Genomic DNA, 22,879 nt, shown 5'->3' on the forward strand with positions numbered 1-22,879 from the left:
TACAGAGTTAAGGAAGCAGGTTCCCTAATAATTACCTTAAGTCCTTTTAGGAACCTAATGATTACTTTCTAACAGTTAAAGAATTATTTTTTTTTCTTTCAATAAGATGCATTGGGTAAAAAGATACTATAACTGGCAGTTAGTTTGTAAGAATATGGAAAGGACAATCTGGGCGTGGTTTCAGGAGGGAGAGAAATGATATAAGGTAGAATTTTTTTTAAAGGAACTCTTAAATTTCTATTCTATCTAATACAGGTGCTTATTGAAACCATTTCTATAGGTACTGCTGATACTTAAGTAACTTCTGTTTTTCTTGTGGTATTTAATATTTTATATTCTTTGGTAGTTTATGATTCTACCTGTGTACATAACTTACATTCTTGCTATACATTTTTGTTGTACTTTGTAGAATTAAATGATATGGAGAAATGTCACTCAGACATGCTAGTACCAGAGCTTGGAGTGACAGCCACAGTGAGTTATCAACAGTTGTGTCATCAGACTGTTTGACACATGTTACTTTGTAAAATCATAGGCTTCTGGTGACACATAAGAAATGTGTGGTCTCTGGCTTATGTTGTTTGTTTTAATTCCTTAGGTGCAGCTATCTTCTTTGATTTCAAACACTACAAGCCTAAAAAAGGTTTACCAGCATCAAGTGTTTTGCTTTCATGGAGATGGATGAGATTAAACCTGGGCCAACTGTAATAGAACTGTAAGTGATATACATATAGGATTCATACTGTTCTAATGGTTACTAGTTCATGTTTCTTCTTAGTCCCTCTTATCGAGAATGTAACATTGGAGTAGATCAATCATCAAAGTATTTTAAATCTATTGTGGTTACAGATACAAGAAACCCACTGACTTTAAAAGAAATTGCAATTATTGACCAAGAAACCACTTTATCTTCATCTACATCAAACTTTGCACAAGGAATGATTCTGACATGAGTAATGTGGAATTTCTGTGAATTTTACCACTCAGTAGAAACCATCATAGCTCTGTGTAGCATATTCATCCTTCAGGAGGCAGGAAGTGAACCATATCTATAGGCCAGTGAGTCCATTGCAAAGCTGTACCACAGAACTAAAGTCCAGCACCTCATTGTTATGACTCCTTTAGATACAGATTTATTGTAGATTTTGAAACTTGTTTTTACTTTTCTATTAATTGTGCAATTAATAGTCTGTTTCCTAATTTACCACTGTTCCTACCCTGCTTCCTGGAACAATATTGCTGTGGTAGGTATGCTCATCTTCAAACTTAATACAGCAATAAGAATGTGCTAGAGTTTACACATTTGCTCACTTTTGCTCCAATATGGTCTTTTGATTTGAATTAACTTCAAACTTTTGAATTGAAGTGGGTAGGATAGTATTAGATTGCTTTGAAAGGAAATTGGATCAGTTATGGTCTGTCTTTTAGGCTGTTCCTTAGAGCTGGCCTAAATTCACCCTCATCTGATAGTTCTACTTAGAAATAGTGTGCCTTGATCAGATCAATATCTTATATGGGAGTGTTCCCCAGATTGTAGCTGTGATTTTTTTCCAGATGACCAGATTGTTTTTCTGAAAGTGAGCATATTTTTAGTCATGTTGATTAGTTGTTCTATATCACATTGCTATTGTTTCTACGGTTAACATTAAATGATTCTAGGGTTAACATTAAAACTATCTCTCTCAGAATAATTACAAATTTTTGAGTGGGTTTACGTCGTCTAAATCATGTCATCTAAAAATAATTGAGTCAGATGCTAATGAGATACTGCAGGAACAACTGCTGTTTTTCTGACAACTGATTGTGAAACCTTAAAACCTGCATACCTTGTCTTTATAAAGTGATGAGTATGCAAAATTTGGAAAGATATTCTATTTTTTTAATATAGGTAGATACGACTGCCATTTATTTCCTATTTAGATATATTGACATTCATATGAAAATATGCAGGTTATTAGCCTATTATAATTTCACTATTTACATTACTTTTAACTTGATGAGACATATATAAAACTGTCATAGTACACAAGGTGGATATTTGATACACAGAAAATAAAGATTTGTGAGGAGCTTTTTTGTGGGTTACATGTAGAACCCATGTATTTTAATATTCACTATTTTAAATGAACAATGCATGAAGGGAATGCAATACTTGACCTATTTTTAAACTAGTGTAAACCCTAATCATACCATCAATTTGCTTTTTAAAACGAATAACAGTTATTTTAGCCCTTGCACTTCAAGAGATCTAGTCTTTAATTTTTCAGTTGTCTGTTAGGTCAGTTTTGTTTACTAGATGAATGTTAATAAAACTATATGAGCCTGAAAGAATTCTCAACCAAATTTAGTCTTTTCTTTCATCTGGATTGGGTTAATTTCACAAGTGCAAAAATAGTTCAGTATACAGTAGTTCTAGGAAATGAAGAATTTGCCTTAATAAAATGTTCACTCAACCGAAACTCTGAGTAGTCAAAATTTCCAGACTGTAAACTTCTCAAGAGAAGGGCCTCATCTTCTCCATGTCATGTAAACTTTCCAAGGTGCTTGGCAGCACTCTACTCTGTACCCTGTGGAGTGCTCAGTACCTTTTTGTTTGATGTTACTGATGTTTGATGTTGCTTCCTTAAAATCTACTATTAAAATGTAGCAAAACTGATACATTGTTCTTTCTGTTTTCTCATACTATAAAATATGTATATCAAAGTGATAATTTAAAAAAAACAAACTTTTTTTGGTTGTAGATGGACACAGTACCTTTATATTTATATGTGGTGCTGAGGATCAAACCCAGTGCCTCACATGCAACCCCAGCCCCTCAAAGTGATAATTTATATGAAGAAATATTTAGCATCCTTCACATAAGAATGCTTTTTTTTAACCTCGATTTATTTATGTGGTGCTGAGGATTAAACCCAAGGCCTTGCCTGTGCTAGGCAAGTACTCTACCACTGAGCCACAACCCCAGCTGCCACCAAAGAATGGGGTTATATGGAAAAAAAAGAGGATGCTTTATATGAATGTCTTTCATCAGCATTAAACAAACTTAAATTGAACATTGTCGTCAGCTTAGCTTTAATTCAGACCTGATTGACCAACCCCCCCCAAAAAAGGTGATTTTATCTTGAAGCAGTTAACACAAAGCAATCTGTATCTCACAAATTAGTTGTTTAAATTTACTTTCTAGTGTGGGAGGGGATGAGTCACTGGACAATAATTACAACTATAGCAGTAATATTTTCAGGTTGAAACACTACTGCTTCACAAATTAAATGATTTTAGTAACTAAACTGAAACACAATTTGCTGGAGAGGACTTCTAAAACTTTTGAGATACAAAAGTATAATTGAATCAGGGGACAGTATTCTCTACACAACCTGTATATGGGCAGATACCTTGGGCTTTGCTACAGAAGTGGTACAATCAATCAGATGGATGTAAGGAGAGGCAACTATGGGTGGGTTCAGAACTGCTCAGATAAACTACGTAGAATGCATTATAACTTACTAATAGAATAAATACAAAAAAGGCTTTAGAGGGAAAACTACTGTTGCTTTGAATAAAATAATAAATCTGCCTTTCCTTGAAAATCTATCTTCCTAGCTGACATCACCTTTATTTAAATGCTATTTTAAAATTAGAAGTTTTAGTAACTTCAGCATTGCCTTGTGTCCTGTAGAGGTTTAAAGATACATTCAAAATTGGTGTTTGTGACTTAAATTTTATTTTACATGGTTAAAAATGGCATAAGCTATTATATGGTTTTCCTCTTACACACACAGCTGCTGCTTCTAATATTAAATGGAGGTTATGTAGATTGAATTCTTCCTAAAGGACTCAAATTCTTTTTATTCTGAGTTATCTTCAGTAGTTTAGAGATTTTGTTTCACACTGAAGCTTTTGCCCCTATTTTGAGAATACTTAGGGGACATAAAAAGAACAATGATATGTTATGTTCTAGGTTTTAACAATCCTATTACTTTCTAGAATTTAAAAGAATGGAAGAATATGGTCTAGCAGTAAAAAAAAGTACTAGGCTTTTATAATTTTATTTAAATCTTAAACCTCTTAAAATGTACTGTTAAAATTGCCGTAATTAATATTACAGTTCTGGAGAGCTAGTTCTTAGAAACATTGTTTTAAAGACAGTAGTTACAGATTCAGGATTTGCTTTAATTGATTTTTAAATAAAATATATTTGAGTATCTATCAAAAAAAGAATTTAATTCAGCCCATATTTGCTGATTATAGACATTATAAGTTTATGAGTTTCATTCATTCTTAGAGGATTATACTTTTCTAATTTTTTTTATCATATTCCTTGAAAATCAGTGGCAAGGTATGGGAAAGAGAAGAGTGTGTTGTGTACATTTTTAAAAAGAAATTTCCTTATTTTATAGACACAACATACCACCTTATATTTTACTGTTATAATGCAATAATGGCAAAAGCAGTAGAACTTCAGGTCAAACAACTCTTGCTACTAATGTAAACTCATTCTCAGAAAACCATTCTCACATAGACAGTGGTTAGAAAAAAGTACAGGAATGTGCTACAAAAATAGAGCCACAAGACTTCTCACAAGTAAAAGAAATCCTCTATAGAAGTCCACAGTTGACCAAGGTCCAGCCTCCTTAACAGTGAGCAACAGGGAATATGCTGCCAAGTCACCATCTTCAGTTCTGAGAGTGAGTTTACATGCTTCCCCAATGGCACAAAGTCTCATGACGATCCAATGAATCAACAGACACTTGGGAAATATTAATAAACAATTTTTTATGAACTATTACAACAAAGAACTTCAGCAAGAAGGAAAATGAAGTTTATGATCTTTGAGTAAACATTTTTAGCGTAACAGTCTCTGCGACCAGATATTGAAAGAGAAAAAAATCAAGCTTATAAAACACCATTTCTCTGTTATCAACTGCAATACACTAAAAATAGGATAATGGAAATACATGTTCTTAAAGCATTTCCACAAGAAATGTCCATAATTATGACATTCTAAATCATTTAGCAATTGTATATGCTACATTAACTAAAACAAAGATATTCCTTATTGCACATTTTAAAATTGGAAGAATACTCTAGCTTAAGTGGGGATATTTAGGGGGAAAATATTTTGGCTCAAAATGTATACTGCGCCAAGGCAGCTTTATTCTAAAAACATAAATCTTTTAAAATAAACTTTTATATTTTGAAGCCAATAATCCTTTAACTCGATGAATAGTTCATAGTCCATTTTCTGACTAAGTGTCAGAGGTTAAATTTACAGGCCCTGTTTTAAGGCCTGTGAACATCCCTCACACCTGAGAATCAGGTGTAGGTGGAGCTTCATCTTTAAAGCCTGAATGCATTAAGTCTTTTGCAGCAGGTGGTGGCCCATAGTCTTGGGGACCATGAGTTGGAGGTGGTAATGGGGCACCAGAAATGAAGTACTCTCTTGGTCCAAATGAGCCTAAAGTTCTAAATGGTGCTGGTGCAGGTTCTGGAAAAAAATCACGAGGGTCAAAAGGCAAATCCCGTTTTCCAGGTGAAACACCTGGTGCATATTCTCTGAAGCCTATTGGTGGATGAATACCAGGACCTGGAAAATAAAAAGGAAGTTATGTAAATACCCAGAAATTTCTGAACTAGGGTGATTTCAAGTATGTTGATATTATAGTCTTTAATTTCTCTCAAGCCTAGAACATCAACTGGTGAACATCCTGACTTGCCAGATGAGGCAAACTGAAATGGAACAAGTTTAGGTTATAGACTTTGGCCAACCAGCCATGAAGCAACATATTAAGGATTTAAATATGGCTCTACCTAGCTCCAGGCTTGTCGTTTTTCTTTTCCTACTATATAATTGCAGAATTATTTCTATCTCACAAGAGCTCCATTTATATTTGGAAGTACTATATTACCATGAAAAGATGATAGATTATGAAATAAGAACTTTACTACATCAAAGAAATTTTGATAAAAGGAAATCCCACTATTTATTACTCTATCCATTAAAAATTCATGAAGTATTTCAGCATGGACTTTACACATGCCATCAGAATCAAGGTGCAGGCCCTCCAGGAAAAGGCCTTCCACAGCCACCTAATTAAATCAGCAACATTTATTAGATCACTGTTAAATCCTCCTCTTTAACACTTCCCTCTGACTTTTCTCAAGGTAAGGAGGGTTTGACTTTTCCTTTTCTATATTCTATAACCTACTGCTTATGCTTCCATTATGGGTGATTACAAACTTTATGTTGTAGGATTTTCATATCTGTGACAAAATTTTAAGTTATGGCATGCATCTCATCCACCTTTCCATCTATTGCAGTGCATATCAACAGATTTTCAACAAACATCTGCAGAAGTAATATTTCTGGCTTTTCTGTATATAGCCCCTTATCCTTGTCTATGAGAGATAGCTATTGCCTATCTCAGTATAAGATTATGTAGTGTCCCATATGTGCCAGAAAACTGGAGGAAAAGTTAAAATGTACTCAGCTTTATCCTTTCATTGTTAAGACCTGAGATAGCAACCAACTGTTTTAGCAAGCAATAGAAGTGGAAGATGAATGTGATTTATAAGTCAATCACTACTATTCAGATCATCATACCAAAAGGTGGAGGAATTGGCTGAGGCCCAAAAGGCCCACCGAGCTGAAGTGGCAGTCCATACCGAATGGGAGGTGGTGGAGGCCATCCCATTGGGGGTCCCATGGGGGGGCCCATGAAGGGTACCCCTGAGAAAGGAGGGGGCCCATTCATAGCCATATGAACCTGCAATTTAAGATTTGAAAGAAGTTAAAAGTTTTAAAATTCCTATGTATTAAGACAAAGTACCAACACCGATAAAAGCTAAAACCCAAAACAGGCACCTGTCCAGAGAACACCATCAGTGCAACAAAACTCTACCCACCCCTCCTGTGTATTCCCACTGACAGCTTACAGAAGTTGGAAGGATGCCACAAGAGGGACCAGTTTGTTACTGATTATATCTGCACAGGAAAGGGAAAGGCAAGAGGACTGGCAGAGGTTGTTAACAGAGGTGATTTCTGACCAGTATGTCATGTTGTATTCACTACAATCTATTTCAAAGGGACTCCCCCCCTCCCCATCACTTCCCTTTCATCACAATAGCTCATTACTTCCATATTAAGAATGAACAGAATAAAATGAAAAATCCATTCTCTACCCATGTAATAATAGCTACTATTCAGAGTATCTTCGGTAAGTCTTTCATATATTATTCAACCTCTGAGATCTTTAAGTAGACTGTCTTGTTTTAAATAAGAGGGAACAAAAGCAAATGGAATATCATAATTTGTTGAAGGCCACACTGCATATTAAAGAAACTCAATCCCAGGTTTGCCTCCAAGCCATGCTTTTCCCACCTCTACTCCTCTCTAACAATGGGTCTTTGCTCTCTTTTAAATCTTCTACTACAAAGGGGTTTGGGGTCTTATCTAAGCTGCCCTTAGATTTCTCCAGAGATGTATATTCCTAGAATATATATACACTGGAACTTGAGAAGTATTTTCCATCACAGTGCTATATACACAAATTAGGAAGAAAAGGCTTTAATATTTACTTTCATTTACTGTACACCATTTGAGATATTGATTTATCATTTCCTATGAGTAGTGGGTTTGAAACTAAACAATTAAAAATTTATTTTATTATAGAGCTTCAGAAGACCTACCAGATATAATAGCAACACAGTTACAAGAGAATACACTTATGTGAACAAATGAGACCATTGCTTGGGACTGGCTCAAGAGGTCATTTCAGATTATCATTGTTTCACTGAAACAGTATTTCACTTTCAGAAAATCTGATACCAATCTAATTCAAATCACTCAAAATAGGGTTTGCACAAATGGAGGAATTCTTAAATAACATTCTTCCAAACAAAAATAAAAATGATGAATTATATAATTTATAATGAATTTACTTTGCCTTAGAAGATTCAACACAAAACACCATATAAAGTTAGAGTGATAACTTTTTACATTCTGTAGTTCATTATAGTTGTACACACTTAAGCAACATTCCCAAGTTAAGGAGAAAAGTAAGCTCAATATTGCATGCAGTTTAAAGCAAACAAGATCAGTGTCATGCTCTGAATATCCTTCCCAGAAATGCACAGAATAAAACCCAATTCAGTTCTCAACCTCTAAGTACTTACTCCAACTGGATGCTCAGTCAAAGAAGTAATGGTGGAGACTGAGGGGGTCTCAGGTTCTTGGGGAACAGTTTGCTTTTTAAAAAACAAATGGGATAGTACAAATAGAACACAAAGAAGGATAAAGCAAAGAGAAAGTACTGTAGGAAAGCTACATGTTCCTGCATGACCACATGATTCACAGTAACTACAAAACTTACCTTGCCCTCATTCGTCACCTTAGCTGGAGAAGAACTTCTGGAGCTGCTGTTCATGTGAGCTGGACCACATCCTGGGTCTGTTAGAGATCAAAGAATGGATTCAGACTTATTCTAACATGAAAAGAATAAAAATCCTCCATCCACAATTACAGATTCTTTGAAATTACTTGGTCCTTTACCAGAGGCAATGGGTTTCCCAGATGCCTCAGAAGACCAGTACGAGGTAAAGGTCCATCCATTGACCCTTGGGAAAGAAAGATCAGAGCCCTTGTATGTATTTTTCAGAAGAAATAAACCACTGGTGGACAGGTCAGGGTTCAACAATAACTGGAAAGCAACATTAAAAATGGGTTGCCCAGGGGTTGGGGTCATAGCTCAGTTGTAGAGTGTTTGCCTAGCATGTGTGAGGCACTGGGTTTGATTCTCAGCACACATTTAAAAAATAAATAAAGATATCATGTCCATCTACAATTAAAAATATTTTTTTTAAAAAAAATGGGTTGCCCAATACATAAATCACAATTTATAAAGAGACTTAAGAAAAATAAAGAACTGCCTTGGGTTGATAGAACAGCAGATTAATAAGTACTGGTCCTAAACTTTAAGCTATAGACTTGAAGTATGTGTAGGCTGTTTTTTCTTTAGTCTGTATAACCTGAATTCCAATCTTACCAAGGCTACAGTCCTATTTAGAATTGGAAATAAGACTCAGTATTTCATGTTGGAAATATGTATGCTACATAAAGTTTAAGGCTACTTTTATAATATTTTGGAAAGGAACACCATAGAGATTTAATTTAAAGATAAAGGTTTACACTTCACAGTGTAAAATTTAAAAGAAAAAAACAATACAGGGACCTCCAGGAAAAAAAAAATGTTTTCTATTCTAGAACAGATTTTACAGAAAACATTCACTAAGATAACGTAAGAAATTATCTTCTATGTATTGTACAGGCCCAAATTCTATGTTTTTATTAGAATATTCAAAAGGGAAAAAAAAACAAAACCTTGAAGCAGTTTACTATAAAGCAACATGTGAATGCTCACCAAATCCGTTTCTGGGCATATCTTTTCGATTAAGAGTAGCAGAAGGAGGTCTTCCAGCTGGCTCTGCTGTCAGTGGAGGGGAACATTCTCTATCACTCACGGGGGATGGACCAAAAGAGCCATTATGGTTCAGTGGACCTAAAGACAACAATGCCGTGTTACTACTTTAAGGTAGCCTTCTCCCTGACACCAACCCTCACCTCCTGCTTTAGCAAATCATTCAGATTATTTCATAATCATTACAGACAGAAATAAAAAGTAATTTACATACATTCTGCACCAAGAAATAAAATAGCTCCTTTTACAAAGTGCCCCCTACCTCTCAGAGGAGGATTTTGTAAATTTGGTCTTCCCGGCATAGGTTTTACAATCATGGGTTCATCTTGCTGCATTGCCATCTTTTGGGTCATTTCCAATAGTCTTGAATATTGAGAAAGAATGGGCTGAATTATGAAACAGCAATCTATTCCTTCATAGATAATATCTAGCATAACCTTAAAACACTATAAAACATATAGTAAGATACCAAAATCACATACTTCTGTCTCAAATTAGCAGCTTCCCTTTTCTCTTCAGCTATAGCTCTTTCTGCAGAACGAGCTTTGAGCTATTAAAGAGAAAATATTCAAATTCAGTTGCGGTAGGCTATGCACAAAATAAAGAAAATGGGGAAAAAATCTTACCCAATTATCATGAGCTTTCTTCTCCTGCACAGCAATCTGAAAAAGACAACACATTAAAAAATATGTTTTTAGGGACTCATTATAATAGCCTATAATTGTCTGTATTAGATACAAAGAATTCTGCAACTATAGGACAGTATTAATTACTACCTGGTTTTTAAATGAGCGCTCGGTTTTCTGTAGTTCTTCTTCCAGTTCTTCAATTCTCCGCCTAAGAATTACAACAATTGAATAACATTTGAAACATTCTGACCATTTTCCCTTTATTCCATCAGCTATACTTTTAAAGACTTTATCATACATAAGAAAAACATTTCTATGGTTATATGAATCCAGTGTGATCAAAACTAATACTAACTACAGACCAGGTGCAATGCCACATGCCAGTAATCCCAATGATTGGGAAGCTGAGGCAGGAGGATCACAAGTTCGAGGTCAGTCTCAGCAATTAAGTGGGAACCTATGCAACTGAGACCCTGTCTCAAGGGAAAAAAAAAGGTCTAAGGATGTAGCTTAGTAGTAAAGCACCAAAAATAAATAAATAAATAAAATAAAAACCTAATACTAATAACTTCTTTATCATTTAATTGCTAAAGATTCTGAATGATAAATTATAATTTCTGTAACTGTTCATCAGTGTGTTCTCAAGTAATTCTGCTAGAAATATCTTCCTCCTTAAAACATTTTTTATTTTTTTCAAATTATATCCATAGAAGATTTCCAAGGTCTATCAAATGCCACACTTTTGTGGGTCTTGATACATCACACAGCAAACTGATTTCTTAAAGAATTACTACAACAATCAAAACCCGCAGAATTGTTTGCATTGACCAAGTTCCCTATGATCTTTCCCCCATTGGGTGTAAGTAAATTTTTTGTTAACATTTTTCATTTGTAAAGTTGAAATTTATTTTTTCTCCTGTGTGAATTGAATGTATTCATATCCTCTCGTTATTTATACTTCCATGCTATTTTCTTCTATCTACATAATGTAAAAAAAGATTAAAAAAGAAAGCTAACACTAGATCATTAGACATTGACACCCTCCTTTAGAAACTGAACTCACTTGTAATTTTTAACTTCCTGTACAGCGGAAACCACCGTTTCATCTGCAGCTGACAGCCGCTGCTCTTTTTCTAGTCTCTCATATTCTTCGTGGCTTAGTTTCCTAAAATAAAGCCAGTTATCAAATCAAAAGTTTCTCTTTGTAAATATCACTTCCCACAATTCTATAAAATGCTTAGGCACATAAAATAGAAATTCAAACCTGCAATTTCGTAAATCAAACTCTGGCAAATCACTTACATTTTCTAACTTCTCCTCTTAATTCTCTACTTACCAGTAAATAAAATAAATGTGAAAACAACATGTGCCCCAGGGGCAAGTATCCTGTGTGTAAGATAATAAAAACTCACTTTACTTCAATGTGGAAGATCAGGACTGATCAACCTAACATAATTAAACATATTAGGATAAAGCAGGGGATAATTCTTTTCTCGTTTCTGCCATGGGTAGGACACTAAGTATATCTTTGTCATGGAGGAACTCTTTTCTCAATCCAAGACTGGTACCATAATAAAGATATAGTCAGTCAAAGAAAAAATCTTCTAGAATATGTCTTTTTAGCTATGCAATTAACGACAGAACATTTTTCACACTTTAGATATCTATTTCAAAAGAATTGCAATTAAGCAAAAAGACAAACCTGAGTTTTGATAATGTCTGAAAATAAGCCAAACTGACCCACGATCAGAGTATTATCTACTGACAAGTTTTAACTCTGATCATGAAACTCAAGATGTTCATCTACTGAGACAAAGGTAGCCACATTTAATGATTTAAAAAATACTATTTTCTGCTATCCTTGTATTACTTTAGCCATAGTTCCAATTCAAAAGATAATTAAATTGAAACTTAATTTTCCATAAATCAGAAGAACTATAGTAAAAAAGGATTATTGATACCAAATAGAAAAAGGGGATTATATATTCTTATATAGCTTCTCATTTAATTCTTCAGCAAGTATTTTATGAGTGGCTATAATATACTAGTTACCTTGTAAGATGCTAAAGAATAAAAGATCTCACTGTTTCAGGTATAAATGACACCTAAAGGAATATAATAATTTTCCCCACTGGCTTAAGAAGGAATATGGAGAAAACTGAATCTTGAAGGACAGAGAGAATTTTGTTTCCAATTATCAAAGAGTTAGTCTGAGAGCACTAAGAACAATCAAAACATCTTTATAAGAATATAAAAATGTGTTTGAAAGGATCCAAGCTAAAAAGGCAGTGAAGATATATGTATGTGGCCAAGATCCATTAGAAAAAGGAATCTCAGAATTACAAGTAAGGCTGGCACTTTAAGGTACTTTTCTCCTAGATTTACCCACATATTGAAGATAACACAAAGATATAATGAGTTTGAACTAAGCCTTCATCAAATTCCTGGGCTTAGAGGTAAAAACAAGTGTTTGGGGCTACAAATAAAGGGACCCTTAATAAAAGCCCTAGCCTTTGAGTTTAGATTAGAAAGTACTGCACACTTAAGTGATGAACAGGCAAAAAATCCAAAAGGAACAATACTGAAACATTGAAAAGACAAGTCATTTTTGAATTATCTTAATTGCTGACTAAGTTTAAAGTGACAGACAATCTTACTCAAGTAACCTCAACACTTTTATATAAAAAGATAACTTCATCTTAGTCCTCAAATTTCATCTATAATTATCACAACAATGTTAGCCAATCAAAACTGATCAGGCACTCCATAAGACAAAATTCTGTGAGAAAAAAATCCCACAGAAAAGGAAACCACCTAATGGGGTTATCCGCACATGTTTTAAAATCACTGTGCTTTATATACTCAAAAAAGTAAAGTCAAGATTATGAATTTCAGGTTTGGGAATATAGTTTAGTTGTTAGAGTGCTGCCTTGCATGCACAAGGCTCTGAGTTCAAACCCCAGCACCACAAAAGAGGAAAAAAAAAAGATTATGAATTTTGTCAAAGGATTAGAAACTATAAAACCAAGAAATAGTTGAGTGTGGTGACCTACCTACAATCGAAGATACTCAGGAGGCAGAGGCAGAATGATGAGATTAAAGATAGCTTGGAAAGCAGTAAGACACTAGTCCCTTATGAGAAAGAGCAAGGAGTCTGGGGAGGTAGCTCAATAGTAGAGCACATGGCTCAAGGTCCTGGGTTTGAGCCTTAGTACTGAAATAGGACTGGGGTTGTGGCTCAGTGGTGAAGCACGTGCCCCACATGTGTGAGGCACTGGGATCAGTCCTCAACACCACATAAAATAAATAAAATATTGTGTCGGGCTGGGGATGTGGCTCAAGCGGTAGTGCGCTCGCCTGGCATGTGTGCAGCCCGGGTTCAATCCTCAGGACCACATACAAACAAAGATGTTGTGTCCGCTAAAAACTAAAAAATAAATATTAAAATTCTCTCTTTCTCTCTCTCTTAAAAAAATTCTATAAAAAATAAAATAAAATATTATGTCCATCTACAACTAAAATAATATTTTAAACCCTGAACTTTTTAAAATCCTAAACTCAATGAATGATTTTAGCAGCAGATTTGGGAAGTAAAATAAATCCTAGCGCTTTTAAGACAGGTCAGAAGAAAATATCCAGAAGAAGTAAATCCAGAATGTAGGAGGCAGGGGAAATCAAATTCTAATATGCATTATTATAATCAGAAGAGAGAATGAGGTAAAATCAACATTTAAAAAAAGACTCAAGAAATATTTAATGGTCCCAAACAACATAACTGCAAGAGGAAAAAGTGGGTGGGGTGGGGAAAACTACACCTAGGCACTTCCCAATAAAACTGATAAAAAAACAGAGAAATGACTACAGGAACTAGGGGAGGGATAAGACCAAACAACAATGATAATGGACTCCATAAAGAAAAAATTTAGAACAGATGGTAATTAATTGGATATTTTTAAATTGCTAAAACTAAGTAACAGTCAAAATTCAGTAGCCAAAAGAGAGATCCTTTAAAAATGGAAACTGGTTTTAACTCTAATCATGAAGTTCATGTCAACCTAATACAGATTATAAAGGTAGCAATATTTAGTGGATAAAATACTATTCTGTTTATCCTTGTACTACTTTGATACACTAATCAAATCTATCATTAAAGGACAATGTTCAAATAGAATGAAAATAATTTCAAATATGAAACCAACAGTGTAGAATGCAGAACTACAGAAACTTTAAATATGTGTATAAATTGAATGAATGTCTTATGGAGTTCACAGTATATGAAGTACTAACATACAATGCCACAACAGTTATCTGATTCGGGAGCTACTTAAAGCCCATAAAAAAAATAATAAACCTATTAATCTATGTCAGGTTTTTATTAAATCCAGAATATATACCATGGCCTTTAAATTATGAGAAGATGAATAAAATTATAATTATAATTATATAATTACAATTATATAATTATAATTCCATTATAATTTATGATTACATCAAGCTTATACAGGGGATGAGGAAAATAATTAAAAATATTTAAACTATTAAAAAGATACAAGGAAGAAAAAAAGAACAGGTCATCAAATAGAAAGCAAATTCTTCATAAACCACAGGCACATATTGACATGGACAGACATATTTTAGAAAGTCCACTCAAGCAGCTATAGAGAAAATTACTAAGAATTTGAAATAAATTATATAAAAATATAAATAATGGAGAATGAAGACAGATGACCTAGGTTAGAAACAGAAAAGATGACACAGGCATGAACTAACATAGTACCTGGGGATGAGTAAAAAGAGTACAAACCACAGATGATGACTGAATGAATTTTGGAGGAGTTGAGGAAAATAGTGCTATAATTTAACTGCATTACAAAGAAAATTAATTGCCATTTAGGTCATTCATATTACTAGTAGGGACAGAGAAAACAAGTGTTCTCTTAAATAAAAAGTGATAAAATGAGAAATGTTTCTTTGAAACAGGCCAGGCATTTAGAACTGGCCTGAACAAAAATTTGAGATTCTAAAAAGGTCGCTTGGAGATCACAGAATTTTAGAAAAGTTAATGGGAAGGTTTCAATATTTAATGCATTAATTAGGCAACAGAAGTCAAAATACCTAAAAATAGTTAGGTCTATAAGAAGGTCTGTCTTTGCTTTAACAAGATATATATATATATATATATATATATATGCCGAAGAGTAAAATCAGGTGCAAACAAACAAAATCTGACACAAAAAAACCTATTTTTAGAGAATTCAAGTATTTTTGTGGATTAAAAACTTCAAATGAACTTTCAAAAAATAACTAGCTCCACACTGAGAAGATTAATATATAAATATATACTACAAACAAGTACTTCTGTAATCATAACTCCTAAGGTCCTTGCCACAGTTCAATTTTTAGTGTGAACATCTGAGATATTCAAGTCCAAAACTTGTACCATCAATAAGTAAATATTATTCCTTTTTGAAGTTTTTAGAAGTTTTTATTCTACTAAAACATGTCATTCCAAATCACTCAGTATTTTTAAAGGTCCAGAGTTAGAGATAAAAGTTCAAAACATTAGAATTACATAACTGATTACAATGAAAGGTAATTAAAATAAATAGTGGGATCATAGAAAGGGCCTAGATCTTTTGAGAGGTATTTCCACATCAGTGACTGTTAATACCAGTTTACCACTTCCTGCCTTCATATGAATTTGACAATTGATTACGATGTCCTCACAGCCTTAGTTTATGGTTCCAACTACCTCAGGACTCTTAAGACTGACGATGGAAAGAAAAATGCAACTTATAGGACACAAAACACAAAGGAAAAAAGACAAATCTCTACTTATTACAACTAGAAAAAATTGTAAATAATCTTAAGAAAAGATAAAATTATCTGTTAGTTCACACAGTGATAACAATAACAAACAATGAAAATCTTACTTTTGTAGTGCCATCTCATTTTGCTGGTAGAGTTCATTTAAAATCTCCACTTTCTGCCTAAGAGTTTTGCATTCCTCTTCCAGTTCAGCTTTAGAAGACCGTAGTGAATTGCAGTCACTTTCTAATTTCTTTATTTGGTCTGTAAAGGATAAAACAGCTTATCTCTATATGTGTACAAGGACTTAAGAACTTGTTTGAGGGAGTAGTGCCAAGAAAAGTAAGAAGCATGAAAGCAAGAAGCCATTCTTTATCTTTCCAATAAAATTTTAAGTCTTTTCAACATGGCAATTTCTTCTCAAGAAGAACCCACCTTCTAGATTACATATTGTGGACATCAAGGTGCTTTGCTTAAGTTGTAAAAGTTTTAGATCCTCTTCAACTACTGATATTGTAGTTTGTGTCTAAAAATTGCAGAAAAGAGAGGTATTCTTAAAAGTGAGGCATAGGAAGAATTCACAGGCACTATGGGACTCTTACAAAGAACTATACCCGAGAGACATCCATCATCTGCTTAATTTGATCTTTGATCTTCTCGTTCCGATCACCTAAAAAACAAAAGACTTTTAGCTTTTCCTTTCCTTACTTTTAACTCTATATTCTCCTAACTTCCCCAAACTAAAGAATGATTGTGTTCAAACACCGGAAGAAAAAAAAATCAATTAAATAATTAAACTGATTAGACTAATGACTTTTAAGAGAATTGCAAGCTTAGATTTAAAAAAAAAAAGAAAGAGGTGAATTTCAGACTGGGGTTGTGGCTCAGTGGTAGAGTGCTCACCTAGCATGTGTGAGGCACTGAGTTTGATCCTCAGCATAAAAATAAATAAAAGTACTGTGTCTGTTTTTTTTTTTAAAAAGGTGAATTTCTAGTTTGCACAACTAAAATGTTATCTATGTTATTCTTGTAAGATAAAAGCTTTTCTTCTCTCTCAGATCTATCTTCACCTGGGCAAGTAAGTGTCTTGTTTTGAAAGATTCAATCCTCTATTTTCTCCCTGAATCTACTACCAGGTGTGGTTTGAAATACTTGCTATGTAAGCAATATCCAACTTGGGAGAAAACATCTGGAAATATTTTCCTCATCAGTAAACATTGTTACACTCCCTCTCTAGCTTTCTGATAGTCTCTAGCCTCTGTTCTCACAGCCTTAGTTTATGGTTCCAACTACCTCCGGACTCTTAAGACTGACTGTGGACTTAAAACCACAGAGCCATAGAGATGATGAGTATCAAAATCAAGTATCATCTGCATAAGTTAATAAATAAATTTCTCTTACTGTACAATGTTCAATACTTAGAGGTATAGGATGTGACTATTGTAGCTGCAGTGTACTTACTAGTTTTCAATGGGATAGGAAAAGTCAAGTGTTCTTCATATGCCTATTGCTACATTATACCCCAGCAACCCACCTCTGCCAATGCAACAGACATATCTATAGATCCAGTGATATGTGTCTACAACCCTGAAGCTTAAGAAGAAATTCAGCCAGCTGAAAAGTGGCATCTGTATACTTAATTAAAGACAGGAAAGAAAAAAAGGATTCAACCTCCCTGAGACTGATCTTACCTGCTAACTCTCCATTGGTTAATTCATCTGACTCATCTCGACTTTGATCCTCAGATTCAGATTCACATTGTAACCGATTCAACTGTGTGATGTAATTAGTTAGAGCCTAGAAAAGAAGCAAAAGGTTGGAAGACTCTCGATTTTAATTCAAAGATTTCAGGAGAATTCATGAGATGAAACATGTATTTGGAGTATAAACTTACATTAATAGTATCATCTTTAAGACTAAGCGTTACTTGTAAATCTTTCTGTAACTTCTCAAATGATTTCATTTGTTCACTGAGCTCAGCGTGTGATGTACTCCAGTCTTTCACTTCCTGCTGCAACTGAAAAGTCAAAACACATGAATTCCTATGGGTTAGGGAGGGGTTTCTGCACTGGATACATCAGGACTACAAGACTTAGACAAAGAAATACAGAGCCATACTCCTCGGTGGCCTCCCTCAATCGAGGAGGTTGAGACCTTGGTTAAGGAAGAGGGCAGAGTGGCCTCAACTCTCACAGCTGCAGTAAGAACATCAGAGCTATCAGGAAGTTGACCCTGTTTATTGCATTCCCCAGAAAATTGCTGCCAATTCAAATAATTTACCTCCAGCAGGAATGGCTGGGCACATATGACTGTCTCCTAAATTTAGATTCCTTATCATGTAATCTTCCCTTGGCCGGTGAATCAGTAACTACTCAAAAGAGGATCATAAAATACTTAATTTTCTGGTTTAAAAAGTTTCTTTGAGGCTATGCAAGTTAATAACTGATTGACATTTGATAAGAAAAGCAATAATCCAAAAATCCAAAACAGATGGAGACCATATATATGCACTCAATTTGGGGAGCATTGTTTAAACTTTGCATATCTAGAAAAGGTCCTACATGAATATTCCTTACCTCAGAAACAGATCCAAAAAAGATACAAGATAATGATATTCACTTCTCTAGTTTACATTATGTATGACATTTACCTGCTCTTTCTTCTTCTTAAGCATGGTATTTTCTTTCTGAAGCTGACAGCATTCCAACTTCACCTTCTCTTCACAAAGCTTAGCTTCATTAAGGACAATGTGAAGCTAATGCAAAACACTACAGTTAGTGAATTAATTCCAAAGAAAAAACAAAGTTATACTTTCCCAAACCACACATCATACAGTTCTCATTTTTTGCACATTTTAGCACACCTCAAATTTTTGGTCTGCAACAAAACTAAGATATAGTATTAATATCCGTTAGCAAGAGTTGGCAGCTTTACCTCTGAAAGTTCAGAAGTATTCACTGAAATGACATCTTTAAGCTTCTCTATAGTTTTCTTATTTTCCATTATCTGCCAGGTGAAAACAGAACACAAAATATGCATTAGGATTTCAGTAGAAATACTGATATATATGTGTGTGTGTGTGTACACACACATATATATACTAAAAAGATAAACACAACAAAATTTTTGTCAAGCCATCCCATTACATTTCAGGTAAATGCAGGGGATCCAGCTTTGGACTAAGCAAAAAATCAAGAACTGAAAGAGATGAGGGAAAATGAAGTCATAAATATTTCATGGCATCCACAACCTTACTGTTTATGAGATAACCAGAAAAAAAAGGTCAAAGTATAGAAAATCATAATGCAATAAGTAAATAAAATGTTTTAAAGCATAGAAAATTAACTAATTAATTACTGTTTCAAGTAAACCAGTTCAAATTAGTAATTTTTTTCTAGTGATAGAGAAAAAAATTTCCCAAGATCATTTTTAAAATTTTCTTATCTGAAGTAAAAAATGATAAAATTTAAGGAAGAATAGACTAATCTCACATACAGAAGAAATCCAAAAAATTTATAAATATACCCGCTCCTTAAGGAAGTGGATATAACTCTGCAATCTTTGTTTGCAATGCCTGGGATTGAATCCTGGGCCTCATGTATGCTAGGCAAGTGCTCTACCATGAGCTGCATCCTGAGCTTGTAACTCTTCATACTTTAACTGTGGGCTGTGCATGGTAACTTCCAAAGAATACAATATGAAAAGGATTGGAAAGAATTTTTACAGTGGAGAAATCTGATAAATACTACCTCAGCTAGGTGATCAAGCTTACTTGGGGGTAGGATATTTTAGAACACACTCTCTACTATCTTTTGCAACTTTTATGTAATTATAGAAACTTATAAAAATTGAAAATGAAACATGAATTGAAAATGAAATAAATTTTTTTAAGTACAGAAAATTGATTAATTCATTACTCTTTCAAGTAAAAAGTAAACAAATACTGTTCAACTGGACAATAGTTTTTTAGTTGTTCTTCATGTTTCCAAGGGCAGAGCAAAGCAATATGAAAATTATCCAAGGTTGAGAATAAAAATATTTCCTAGGCCCATAAAAATAATTTGTTGTATCAGTACTTAAAAGTTCCACAAAATGGGCAGAAGTGGGTTCAACTTCCTTGGCTCCTAATCTTACTTTAGTTAACAGCTAGACTAAGTTTAACTTAACCAATTTTACAAAATATTCCAAAAGCCAAATTGCAGTAACACTTAGCAGCAAAACTCTTACCAAGTCCTGATTCTTAGCTTTCTGTTCTTTCTCAGATTCTAACATAACATGAAGACTTTTAGCTCTCTCATCCAGAAGTTCATTAGCTTTTTCAAGAAGCTTCATTTTATCCTGGAAAAAATAGGTGTCAAGATTACTCACTCATTACATTTACTTTTGAGTTTAGAATGTAATTCCCCCCAAAAAAGGGATTTTTACCTTGTAATTAGTTGTTTCATCAGAAAGAATCATTTTTTGTTTCATGGTTTCTTGAACCTGTTTCTTTGATTCCTTCACCTATGCAAATAAAGCATTCAGAATTAAGATACACAAATTATAGTGCTACTATACAAGTTACTTCCAGACAAGTGACCCTTTCCAGAAGAAAGCAGTACTTAATACATGACTGCTTAGAATTTGGATGATTTGTAGGAAATAATGAAAAAAATTTTAAAATACGATTTTTAAATTAAAACAGGTAGAAATGATTCAAGCTAGAACCAAAGGAGAAAGAAACAAAAAATAATTATACCTTCTGTTCATAATTTGACAATTTCTGCACTAGTTCTTCATTTTCTTTTATGAAATTGTTCACCTTTTTGGAAATTTGCTGTTCATTGACTAAAAGGGGGAAATATACAAGATTATTACAATCACTAAATGAAATTCAATTATTCAATCTACTAAAAGCAAAGACATGTTATATGGTACTATGAGGAAATACTTCTTAGCATAGCTATTATGCTTTTAAAAAGAAATCTATGCTTATTAGCAATAAGAGTATAAAAATTATTAAAATTTAAGAAAAATATAAGAACAATGATATTTTGCTTGGTGCAATGGTACACACCTGTAATCCCAGTGGCTCAGGAGGCTGAGCTAGAAGGATCCCAAGTTCAAAGCCAGCCTCAGCAAGAGCGAGACACTAAGCAACTAAGTGAGACTTGGTCTCTAAATACAGGAGGTTGGGGATGTGGCTCAGTAGCGTGCCCCAAAGTTCAATCCCAGGTACCCCTCCCATCCAAAATGATATTTAAATTTAAGCTTATTTCACAGATGGGAAATACAGTAAAGTGTTGTAGCTTGATATTCCTCCCTTCTCAAAACACTTTCTTTTCAGAAAATGGAATCATTTAATTCTTTGCAAAGAAAAACAGAAATGAAAACATACTGATTCACATTAACATTCTTTAAATTATCTACTCAATTACTTTATGCATGATTAAATCATTAGCATAGAAATACTCTTCAAATGTAATACATCTGCATTATATCAATATTCAAAGTTAATCTGCCCCAAATTAAAACTTATCATCTCCCTATCCACAATTTGTTCCTCCTCTTTATCTCCTATCTCAGAGTTGGAACCATCATCATCTACTCTATTATCCATGCTAGCAACCTAGGAACAGTAAAATTTTCAGGAGGTAAAAAAGATAATAGACATTAAAAGTCACTGTATCTACTTCTAACATACATAAAACACACATCAAACACCAATACAAAGGGTTATTACAAGTTTAAGAGACCTAAAAATTTACCTTGATATACTCTATCTTTTACCTAGAAGAGAGAAAAAAGATTAAATTTGATATCAAACATCTGCTCAATAGAAACAGCATTCCTAAAACAACAATCAGAATCATAACCAAGTGAGAATTTAATAACATTCTGGTTCAGGATAATAATTTATAGGATTAAAAATAAGTAAAGGTTAACAAGCCTTTTAAATTTAATTGGTAGTGATATTTCATAAATAGCCTCTGACATAAAAACACTAAGATATGCACCTTATTTCACAGTAAATATGTGTGTGTGTATGTGTGTGTGTGTGTGTGTGTGTGTGTGTGTGTACTCAAAATCATTTACTTGACAATTCTAAATAACCAGGATAAAGTCTAGAAACAATGACTATTCAAAAGGAATCTGAGGAAACAATATTAAAGGCATAATCTTTGTACTAAGATATGCCACTTTCACTCACAAGAAAACATCTTAGAACTCCAATTTAAATTTGGCTATTGGCTGAATTTAGAAACTAAGAGGCTACATCATCTTATTTCTGCAAACCACTAAATGTATAGCAAGAATTCTGAAAGGGAAGACTGCTAGAAGAAAATGCACAAGAAACAAGAGAAATGACAATTAACATATTCTGGAAAGGACAAAAACAATCATTTCCAAAAGACAGCAATAAACTACCTGATAATAAAACGTAAGCAGAAATTTTTTTAAAACATCACTAAATTTCTTTATAACTTAGCATATTACTTGTCCTTTCAAATGTTATAAATGGTGATGGGATACTCAGATGTGTCCATGGATCATCCATGGGATCTTCGTAATAGGAAATTGCATTCAGAAAACTCCAACACAGAAAGAAATGAACATTTCTTTAATGTCATAGCCTTGCTAACCTTTTACTCAAAATGACAACAGAGGAAAATGGGAAGTAGCATAAAAGCAGTCATCTAAGGTAAGGACTAAAGTTCCAAAGTCAAATGCTGAAACTGAGGAGCAACAAGCTAGGAACCAGATCCCACATAACCTAGTGAAAAGAGAAACAGGTACCAGGGTTTTTGAAATGAAAGAAACAAGAGAGAGAAATATAAAATGTTGTCATGTTTTTCCCTTCTCTTTATCCTTCTATTTCCTTTTTCCTTTTAGCTGAGAAAAAGTTCAATGAGATTAGAAAATTCCTCACAGGAATCCAGGCAAACGATTCTTCTATTTAAGAAGGGAATACTTTCTAGGAGATTTTAC

General features: G+C 33.8%; 1 protein-coding gene and 1 long non-coding RNA gene across 5 annotated transcripts in view; one reads left to right on the plus strand and one right to left on the minus strand.

Moving 5' to 3' along the window:
- The first annotated feature begins 12 nt into the window (after positions 1-12).
- The window catches only part of LOC144373211 (uncharacterized), a 45,138-nt gene continuing 22,271 nt past the window's right edge, over positions 13-22,879 (plus strand). The window contains exon 1 of the long non-coding RNA XR_013432974.1: positions 13-715. This is a non-coding gene — a long non-coding RNA (uncharacterized LOC144373211). The remainder of the gene's footprint in view (positions 716-22,879) is intronic.
- The window catches only part of LOC144373208 (transport and Golgi organization protein 1 homolog), a 161,641-nt gene continuing 143,518 nt past the window's right edge, over positions 4,757-22,879 (minus strand). For 3 of the 4 annotated variants that reach the window (XM_078036321.1, XM_078036324.1, XM_078036322.1), the window contains 20 exons: positions 21,658-21,679; positions 20,649-20,737; positions 20,336-20,413; positions 20,138-20,248; positions 18,845-18,916; positions 18,561-18,665; positions 17,805-17,927; positions 17,602-17,707; positions 16,525-16,580; positions 16,346-16,436; positions 16,036-16,174; positions 11,166-11,267; positions 10,250-10,310; positions 10,100-10,135; positions 9,956-10,023; positions 9,736-9,836; positions 9,417-9,554; positions 8,370-8,446; positions 6,602-6,764; positions 4,757-5,584 (listed from right to left, as the gene is read on the minus strand). In XM_078036321.1, coding sequence (XP_077892447.1) covers positions 5,301-5,584; positions 6,602-6,764; positions 8,370-8,446; positions 9,417-9,554; positions 9,736-9,836; positions 9,956-10,023; positions 10,100-10,135; positions 10,250-10,310; positions 11,166-11,267; positions 16,036-16,174; positions 16,346-16,436; positions 16,525-16,580; positions 17,602-17,707; positions 17,805-17,927; positions 18,561-18,665; positions 18,845-18,916; positions 20,138-20,248; positions 20,336-20,413; positions 20,649-20,737; positions 21,658-21,679 — 2,022 coding nt within the window. In that variant the 3' untranslated portion in view covers positions 4,757-5,300. The remainder of the gene's footprint in view (positions 5,585-6,601; positions 6,765-8,369; positions 8,447-9,416; positions 9,555-9,735; positions 9,837-9,955; positions 10,024-10,099; positions 10,136-10,249; positions 10,311-11,165; positions 11,268-16,035; positions 16,175-16,345; positions 16,437-16,524; positions 16,581-17,601; positions 17,708-17,804; positions 17,928-18,560; positions 18,666-18,844; positions 18,917-20,137; positions 20,249-20,335; positions 20,414-20,648; positions 20,738-21,657; positions 21,680-22,879) is intronic. The other variant, XM_078036323.1, reaches the window with a different exon arrangement.

This window comes from Ictidomys tridecemlineatus, unplaced genomic scaffold, assembly GCF_052094955.1.
Source record: "Ictidomys tridecemlineatus isolate mIctTri1 unplaced genomic scaffold, mIctTri1.hap1 Scaffold_304, whole genome shotgun sequence".
Classification (NCBI taxonomy): domain Eukaryota; kingdom Metazoa; phylum Chordata; class Mammalia; order Rodentia; family Sciuridae; genus Ictidomys; species Ictidomys tridecemlineatus.